This window comes from Chanos chanos, chromosome 3 (genome assembly GCF_902362185.1).
Source record: "Chanos chanos chromosome 3, fChaCha1.1, whole genome shotgun sequence".
NCBI lineage: Eukaryota > Metazoa > Chordata > Actinopteri > Gonorynchiformes > Chanidae > Chanos > Chanos chanos.
In genome coordinates this window covers 40,482,541-40,492,657 of record NC_044497.1, presented here as the reverse complement: position 1 = coordinate 40,492,657, position 10,117 = coordinate 40,482,541, and the positions used below count along the sequence as shown (strand labels likewise).

At 38.0% G+C, this 10,117-nt stretch overlaps 1 protein-coding gene and 1 pseudogene across 1 annotated transcript; both read left to right on the top strand.

Moving 5' to 3' along the window:
- Window positions 1-551: 551 nt before the first annotated feature.
- macir (macrophage immunometabolism regulator) lies at window positions 552-3,505 on the top strand. Its single transcript, XM_030770260.1, has 2 exons — window positions 552-626; window positions 2,860-3,505. The coding sequence occupies exon 2, from the start codon at window positions 2,867-2,869 to the stop codon at window positions 3,503-3,505; it is 639 nt and encodes a 212-aa protein (XP_030626120.1). The 5' UTR covers window positions 552-626; window positions 2,860-2,866.
- A 4,345-nt stretch (window positions 3,506-7,850) lies between these two features.
- Window positions 7,851-8,841, top strand: LOC115806999 (lysozyme C II-like; annotated as a pseudogene).
- Window positions 8,842-10,117: the final 1,276 nt, after the last annotated feature.

The window sequence follows — 10,117 nt, the reverse complement described above, 5'->3', positions numbered from 1 at the left end:
AGATATTGATTTCTTTCTTTTTCTGTTTTGGTATATTCATTGGTGGAAGTTCAGCAGTTGAAAAGAACCTGTGGTGATTTTTAAATTGTTAGAATTTCATGATAATTGGATAAATTGCTTAAATGAACTGTTTTGTAGCCTTTCGCCTTGTATCTCACCAGCGGTTGTCATCAACTGGACTGTCATTATGATATTTTTCAAGGAGTGGGTTTTGCAGGTATTTTGGTGGCGGTTAGGATTCCACTGGACTATGATCTTAAAAGGAGGGAATCAAGGAAAACACAAACATCAAAGCATAGACTGTTTTCCTTGGTATATGTGTAATAAATTTGGGAAATAATTGTATTGTTTTTTAAGGCGCAAAACAGTGACCGATACTGCTCATTAGATAAGGGATTGTCTGGTGTGCTTTCTGGTGACATAAAACCCCGGTGGTGTTTGGCAATGCCATGGTTTTCCGCTGATTCTCTTTACCTAACATTCGTGGAGCTGAGGTCATGCCCACATTACTTCATTGTGTCACGTGATAATTGTCGGAAGCGTAGACTGGGAGCGGGTTACTACACTGACAGGTTCTGGCAGTCAAGAGAAGGCGTGAGGACAGTGCTGGCTTAGCAGTCGAACAGGTCTGTTTTCACTTTTATTCATTCATTCTTTCAGTTATGAGTTATCTGTTAGTCAGCCGTTACAAGGCATATTCATCAGTGCACTATAATGTATCTATTCTTGAATTATGCTCATAAATCCTGTAATGGAGGGCAGCTTCACATTCAGCCATTTGCTGTGGTCTGTTGAAATAGATGATGTTAATATACGAGAGAAGACATCTTTACAGGGACGAAACACTTTCCCATATATAATATACACCGCGAACCTTTATGATCGATAATAACCGTCGACACATCCACATATTTTAGAGGGACTTAATGACCCACTCCTCTCAGTAGCAGGATGGAACTGGCCTGTCCTCACAATGGAGTTTGCTCGCTAGCTTGCTACCAATGAGTGACCAAAAACGAAAATTGCAGCCTAATTATTATTGCAGTAAACCAGTAAACACCTTATAAAATTATCAATCGTGATGGAAATTACGCGATTCAGTTGTTTTGAATTTTATTTACCCTGCAGGCTACTATTAGTAATCATACAGTAACATGGAGCGCAGTAACCAATGACAGGTGTTCTCGACTCGCGATGCCAGACACAAAATAAGGAGATAGGGGCGAAATCGAAATTTTTCGAACCACTATATTGGTTTCGAATTATTAAGTGTTCGCTGGTTCTAAACCTGAAACATTCTTCGATTTTCTACTGGTTGTTTGATTTTATAAAAGGTCGTACAAAATATGTCATAGATATCATGTAGGCTAAACTGAAACATTCCCCGCGGACGCTTAACATGGGAACATCATGAGCAACAACATGTTGAGGTTGGTCTACAATGAGTGGTTTATCCAGCTCGTGTTAGTCATGTTTTAAAAGTCTACGAGAAATGTTAGCGACAGGATAACAGGGCTATCTTTTCCTATTTAGAATTCTCCAGAAATACAGGCTGTAGTCTACACGAACACAATATTTCTATTTATAGGAGTGTTGCTGGCGTCTCATTAAAACATTTCACCGAACCAGCCAAAATATCCTTACCATCTGTAATCGAAAAACGGCTTAGTATGGTAATACACCTTTACCTTTGTGATACGATTACTGATAAAATGGAACACGTTGAAGGGAGACTGGGTGGTCATGACCGTACGAATGGCTCTTTTTTTAAGAGTGATCTTGTCTCTCACACTGATTTACAAAAGACATATTATGCCTTAATGTATTATAAATGTGTGCCCGCAGGAATTCACAAATCTGAGAACCTGGTAAATACCAGAAATATAGGCAATGTAGCATCTGTCTGATGATTAGGGCATAATCAGGTGTTGATAGAAGAGGAAATCATAATGACATTAGATAAAAAAAAATCATTTGGTTGAAGGGTTTTCCTCAAAATATTCAAATGTGTACATGCACACAGATATGCATCACACAGGCTACCTTTATTCAGGCTTCACTACTGATACTATAATTTGAATTTTTTTGAGTGTACTGCCCCATCATTGTAACATTTTAGCCCAGATTCATATGTGTGCCATTTAGGCTAGCAAATGAAAAACAAATGAAAGCACTGACAACGGGAGCAAGTCTTCACCCACATTTTGAATGAATTATCCAGTCTTCTCAACCTACTGTTTCTTTTCTCTGAGAAAAATTAATTTCAGTTCATTTTTCTGGTTTGGATTGTAGCTCCTGAAACACAAGTGAATGTCCTGTCACACATATTCCTTGTCCTTCTGTTATTGTTTCTTTTTTTTCTTTTTTGTTTTTTTTTTTTTGTTTTGTTTTTGTTTTGATATTGTGCTGAAATGTCCCTCTGCTCCACTGCTGTTTTTTCACTACACGTTTGGCAGAGCCACACACATGACCATATGCTTGTGTTATTGTAGAGATGGGCGGCTTTAGATGGATTTACTACCATTTATGGCTCAGTCACTTTCAAGGCATGCGAGGGATGATGTGATGGAGTGTTATTGTTTTTTCTTGTTTGTGTTAGTTGGGGAGGGGGTAGTCTCGTTCATATGCCTTTTCCACCACTCACATTTTAGAAGGTCAAGCCCAAAGGGCTTAAATTACTGATGATGTAATGTAGTCACCTTCTGTCTCATTATAACTTCCATAAACGTGACTTTGCTGTGTGTTTCCTTCCAAAGGGATTTAATCTATTACTATTATTGAGGCTTTAAAGTGAAAAGAGCTGAAGTACATCTCTGAATCTCCTGTTCTCTCCTTCTGCTTTTCTCTCTCTTCCTTTAGCTAGGTCATGTCTGTAAAAATGGAGATGGATGTTAGTGGTGTGTCCAGGACACCCATATCTGTTTTACCTGCTGCTGAAGTCAAAGCCACACTGAAGCCTGAGGAGGAAAAACCACGCTGTTCCAGCACCCCATGCTCCCCAATCAAAAGTACTGTCTCAGGATACCAGATTCTCCACATGAACTCCAACTACTTGGTGGGCTTTACCACTGGTGAGGAGCTTCTCAAACTGGCTCACAAGTGGTCGAGCCCAGAGAAGCCCACCACCACAGAGGCCTTGCCCAACCCTGTCAGAAAGCCTGTGGATTTGGGCTTGCACAGAGCCTCCCGGATCTACAAAGCCAAGAGCCGCTACTACCAGCCCTATGACATCCCTGCTGTCAACGGGCGCCGTCGGAGGCGCATGCCCAGTTCAGGTGACAGCTGCTTCAAATCAGTGACGGCGGCAGGAGAACCCAGTAGGGTCTTGCATGGGCCCCTGCCTCTTTGCCTTCTCAAAGGCAAACGGGCGCACTCGAAATCTCTGGACTACCTCAACCTAGACAAGATGAGCCTCAAAGAACCAGTAGACACGGAGGTGTTACAGTATCAGCTCCAGCACCTGACCCTGCGAGGAGAGCGTATGTTCACCCGAAATAAGACATGAAGCTGAACACCCTGTCACATGCACATAGCAGCTGGTCCCACAGGATTTTGGTTGCTATTTTATGGGCCTTGCGTTTTGCTCCACTCTGATTATAGGCAGTTCCCTAATACAACATCTCTTGGCCACTAATTCTTGTCATTTTAAGAACTGTTAACCACAAGGCACTGAAGCGGCTGTCAGAGCCAGACTAACCTAAATATTAATCTGTGAACAAAACAAAATTTGCTAAATAGGTCTAGGTAAGGGTGGGGGGGGTACTTTTTAGGGTGAGGATGAGGTTATCCAGGATTAGCAATAACTGTAAGCTTAAAAATTGCTATTGTTCTATGTGTGTGTGTGCGTGCGTGTGTTGAAATCTTAAACCTTTGGAAAATTGGTCACCATGGATGTGTCAAAAGGCTTCTAATGCAGAAAATTGTATCATGCTCTGCATTGGGTTGCACTGTTAACAACCTTTAAAGTTTTTGCCCACCTGACATGGCAAACTTGTTTCTTATCACAGGACTAGCATCAGATAGCATCTGCATTTGAGCACAATCCCTTTGGGTCAGCACACCTCCACATTCATGTGCTCCAGTCAACTGAGAGAAAGAGAGAGAGAGAGATCTTTATTGATGTGAAACACTGACTGTTACGCAATTGACAGGTTATTTAAAACAAACTCCTGTGTGAGGATTTAAACAGGGAGAGGCTAATCTTCAGAGAGTGAGATAAGCTCTTCATATACAGAATTAATCTCCCTTCCATTCCTTCATTCAGAGTTTGCTACTCTGCAGGATACTGGTGAAAATATTTTAGTGACGATTTTCAGATCCACGCATAATATTCATGTTCCAGTTTCATTTTTTCTTTTAAAATGGAGGATAAATCAGTTTGTGTTAGCAGATAGATTTTCACCAATGTTTTTGTGTGCAGCATTTGAATAAATGGCTATAAAAACCAAAGGATGAACCTTAGGTGTCCTGGGAAGCTTGATAGATGATTTAAGTTTTGTAATTACATTACTTTGGACACCAGACAATCACTCTCCAAGTTTTCTCCCAATCAGCTGCAGTTTCTTTATGCTTGATATTTTGGCTTTGTTTTGTTGTCTTGCTAAGTACAAGAATATTAATCAATATTTAACACCCTTCTCATCGAGGCTGAAAACAACATCAATTATTATTATTATTATTATTATTATTATTATTATTATTATTATTATTATTGTTATTATTATTATTGTTATTGTTATTAATAATAATAACAATAGTAGTAGTAGTAGTAGTAATAATGATAATGCTGTTTTAATGCAGATGTAAAAAGATTACACCAGTCCCCTTCTTGGCCTAGTTTTTGCACTGTAATTTATTTTGAAAATATTAATCTTTTTTTTTTCACACCGCCTATATCTTTTGCTCTCCCTTTTTGTGCAAGTATTTGTTTTGGTTTTACTCCTTTTTTGAAATTTTGCTATTGTTCTAGTCATAGTTGAAATTTTAGCTATGTGGACTTATGTTATTCAGAGTAAAGATGTATAAACAAAACACCCTAACTCCACTTTAGGCCCACATAAATAGACAAGTACAATGACACAGATTGACACTATTTCTTTTTTTGCCATTTCAGGATTCTCAGATTTTACTCAGCTGTGAAACTGAACACATTTCCTGTTGACAGTTTGTTCATGCAAGTGTTTTAACTTGTATTATTTATTGTTTTTAAAAGGCCGTGCTAATACATTGTTATAACTGTGTGTAGGTTTGTTGTAATTTTAAATGGGTAAATGCTACACTGTAATGACATAGATAAATCCCTTCTGTTTGGTCAATGAAATTCATAACTAATCTTCCCAGTAGTGCTGGAATAGGTTTGCTACACAGTATAGTTTAAAGTATTGGAGTTGATGTAGCAGCTCAGGACCATGACAGACTTACAAAGTTGAAAATTCAACCCTAGTGAATTTAGGTTTCTTTGATTATATTAATGTTGCTTGACAGGTTCATAACAAGTGTCCTGCAAAAAGGCATCCAAACTGGCACCACCGGTTGCAGTGCCTTCAGTAAGGAAAGAACTTCTCCCTCAAAAGCTCCTATGTAATTTTGTCTGTGTCATTGTTTTGTTAAATGCATTGTTATTTATTTAGGATATTTGAAAACTGATGGTCTACAGTAAGGCTCATTAATATTGTATTGTGTAGTTCTACTGCTTTTGAAGCGTTTTGTTTTTCACTATGTGTCTGTATGCCCAGCAGTTCTTTTATCTGTCTTAAGTTCAATCTTACACTTTGCATCACTATTAAAACACTATGCCATAAAATTGTTTTGTGTGTGTGTTTTATAGGGTAATTTTCCAAGATTTGCATATTACAAATACTTGAAATTTGATCAGTTTTGTCTGGTCAAAATTCTCAAATCGTGCATTTTAGTGTAGTCGTAAGAAGGCTGAATGTTGTGGCTCATTTCTACCTGTAAAACAGGTGTGTACCTTCTTCAGCCAGTAAGTGACACATAATGGTTCATAGAAAAAACAAAAAACTCCAATAGAACTTATGGACCAGAGGCGGTAAACTAGAGGTAGTAAGCTGGATAGTAAGCTCCACATGCTCATCTACTGTCTTCAATGTAATAACACGTCACCATGTTGCCACCACTTTTTCATGGCAAATTTGTTAAACACTGGATGGCTGTATGTTTAATGGTGGCTCTTTCCCTATGCTGATCTGAAAAGGAACTGTTGTTTGACCATATAAAAAAAATATTTTACTTGATGTTTGTTGAGTATGTCTTAGCTTGGGTTTGTTGTACTGTATTTACACCAGTTACTTGGTAAACCTACCTGAATGTCAAGTCCCGATAATCAGAGTCCTCTCAGTTTGCTTGTAATAAAGTCAGCTGGACAAGATAGCCAAGGCACTCCAAAAAACTGATGTCTAATGCACAGCAAGTCAATCACAAACCTCATACTTTGAGGGGACTTTGATACTGAGGGCACAGATTTGACTGGGACTTGGGTTCTATTCGAAATTGAACCATCAGTTCTATATTAGGCCTTTGATCAGGCCTGAGGGGTTTATGGTTTGTCTTCCATTGAATTTGTGTTGAATTCCAGTGGCTTGCTGGTGTTTTACCATAACCAGTTTCAACTGGATAGTACTTATTAGTAAGGCCAGTATTCTCTTGCAGGTAAAGTATGTTATGCTGTTATGATCCTCCAGAGGACTCTAACAGGAAGTTTTTACTCCATGTTGATGACTATAGCAAAGCACAAAATGCTGACGTCCTCAGCTATCTTTTTGAGGTGTACCAGTATTGCCTACTGATCATAACAAGTTTGAGATTTCTCCTGGCTGTATGTGTACTGAATGCTGTGTGGGTCTGGTGCTCCTTGACATCATGGAATATGAAGTGTGGCTGATCTTTTTGATGTGGGTCTTAAGACAGCCGGCCTGCCTGCAGGTGGAGACACAGTCATTGGAGCTGGAAGGGAGCTCACTGTCCTACTGTGTGTGACTCACAGTGATTGCAAATGTATAAGAATAGCTGAAGGATAAGAAATCCAGTGTTCTGGAGAGGCCAAGGCAAAGTGTGGAGTGACTGAGGTGAGAGAGACTGATTACCAGTTATTGTAATTATATATCATAGATATTACTGAATCTAAGTATATCATGGATATTACTAAATGACACACAGTTTTTGTTTAAGTTTTTTTTTTTGTTTTGTTTTGTTTTTTTGCAGTTATTATGGGGATGTTGTTTTACAGTTCTTAACCCCTATTCTGGTAACAGTTTTTCTGTCCCTGTGGGTTAATTTGCAGCCACTGTTCCTCCTTCCTATTACAGTTTTTTTGTGACAACGCTACCTTTAATCCAGGATCATTTTAAAGTTTCTCTAACTAATGCAGCTGCAACTTAGGCAACAACTATACCCAGTCTCTTTCAAAATTTGTTGAATCATTCATTATTTTAGAAACTCACATACCACAGTGTCTTACAGATCACTTTATTAAAAAGTTGGACTATGACACATTTTAACTATGGTTTAGTTTGAAATAGCAAACTATTCTATTCCAGTAATTTATTCTGTCTGTCCCCGTAGGTCTCAAAATAGATGTATCACTTGAACAGTCAAAATGTCAAATTTAATTAACTGCATTTAATTTCAAACACTTGAAATGTGACAGAGCTCAAGCATGAGAAAAACATCATAACAAACACAAGACAAACTGATTCAAAATGACAGTGATTCAAAATGATCATGAGCATGCTGAGCTGCTCCTGAAATTGCTACCATCTTGTTCAAACAGTCCTTTAAGCAACAGATTACCACAGAGGATGGCTATTAATCAATCTGTCTGTCCATGGTAAATGAAGGCTTTTGTATATCTCCTCGTCTTGGCTACAGCAGGCGCCAAAACCTTTGAGTGATATGAACTAGTGAAAACCCAAAAGGTTGTTGGAATGGATGGTTACAAAGGGGTCAGGTTTCCTAACTCTGGGTGATATAGAGAACCCTTTTAATTTGAGTATTAACTTTGCTTAACAAGTATGCTGTGTGCTCACACACATATGGATAATCTATGGGGAAGAGAAAAGCAAATCAAAGCATAAATTAAAAAAAAAAAATCTTGCTCTTAAACACGGCCCTAACTACTAACTACAGGTTGCTATGATCACCTAGGCAGGGGAAAAGATTTAATTTCATCTGGTCATTTTATGGTTTTGTAGTAGAAGTTAAGTTTGAAATGGAATCAGGTGTTTCAATTTCTCTATTTGACTGATTAAATCTTCTTGGGGCTCTGCCTGTCCTTTTAGTGTGTAGAGACGGCTCTACAAGCTATGTCATCTTCCAGATCAAAAGTCGTCACCAGTGCTTTGATGGAATCACGCCCAGCAAGACTTGCAGTGGCTGTGGGATCGACTGCTCGGGTGTGTGTATGTATATTGGTTTACTTGCAGAGTACATGACACTTTTTTGCAGGAACTTGGGAGTGTTAATTTCCAGTTTTAATTTCAATGAAACATCCAACCTCTCTGCTATTGTTTAATCAAAAAGAAACTCCAAGTTTGTTTTTTTTTTCAACAGAACTTCTGGGTGTAGACATCTTTGTGGCTATCCAGTGTGTCACGCATGTGGTTGGATAGCAGAGCGTTCAGGTGTGGTAAGAATACCACAGAGACAGTAAACAAGAGAGCTGAACACGAGGAACTTTCTGTATGAGTCATCATGTATTTTTCATTATGTTAACTTCCCTTTATCGGGGCAGCTTGGCCCAATCATTGCAAGGGTGGTGATGTGAGCTCTTATACTGGAGGCTGGGAGGTCTCACGGGTCTGCACCAATGGGGAACCCTCCTGATCATGGACTACTATCCAACAGTGTGGTATAATCCAATGCTATCCAATGTTAATATAATCACATAATAATGTAAATGGCATACTTTCACACTGTCGGACAGTTCTGCTGTACTATTGCATGTCTTCAGGCACAGAAATATCATATGTGTTGTTCAAAACTCTTGCTGGGTGAAATAAAATTTAGACAAAAATAACTGGGTCAGATACGATTTTTTGAAATTCTATTTTTAGCTTTTGTAGCAGACTATCACTAATGACACATTAATATGCATTCTATCAAATGTATACACATAATCATTCCAGTGAGGTAGAACATCAGATTTTGTCATTTCAGTTTGGCAAACATCCTTCACAACTACACAAAAGAGAGAGAGCTCACGCACATACAAATACCAGAGGTAAAGTACATTAGAGCGCGTTAAGGAAGATCTGTGATGATAAATCAGTGCAAACAGTGTGTACAATAAAACAACACAACCATAAGAGAGATGAGCTTCTTTAAAAGTCCAAGACAGTTTTTCCATCTTCGTTGGCAACCTTTCAAATTTCTTAGGTTTGCAAAGATCAAAACCTTTACTTACCATTAGATATACAGAGGCATAACTATATAACAGACAAATTGTTTAGCTTGTAACATTCTCAGTAAGACAAGCACTAAACTTGTACAAAGCTTAAAAAATGCATTCTTACTTAGGCCTAAACTATTAAACGCATTAAGGAAAGCATTTCTGAAATATTTACATGCAGTTGCATTGAGCACTTTTCTTTAGATGTGTATTGTACATTGTTACACCTTTTTTATCTTAAATAAAAAATCAAAATGCAGACATATTTTGGATTAATATTTCTAATACTTTACAATAATTCTCTATGAGAAAAGCCTCTTAAAAAATTTTAAAAAACAAAAAACAAAAGCTTTTAGAAAAGCTTTAAAAAAACTTTAAAAAGGTCCTAGTCTCTCTTCGTATACTCAGCTAACATTCTGTGATTTAAAAAAAAGGACTGCTGGTTATTTTAGCTCACCCAGACTGTCACAGCCCTTTCCATATAACTACAGTATTTCTCAAGTTATCAGGATCATATTACAAAATGGAGGACCAGTGTGACATGAAAGTAACCTCCTAGTTTCACCTGCCAACTCTCATCGAAGTACTGAAGTAGGTAAATTTCATCAAACCTCATTTTAATAAAACATTGTGAAAACTGCTCACATTCTAGTCTCTTCTGGGGGGCGATTCATATAGTCTTGAATGGCCTGATGTAAAGGTTTCCATTTA

Excerpts from the sequence above, each read along its gene's own strand:
- macir (XM_030770260.1), top strand. The coding sequence starts at position 2,867 with ATGTCTGTAAAAATGGAGATGGATGTTAGTGGTGTGTCCAGGACACCC.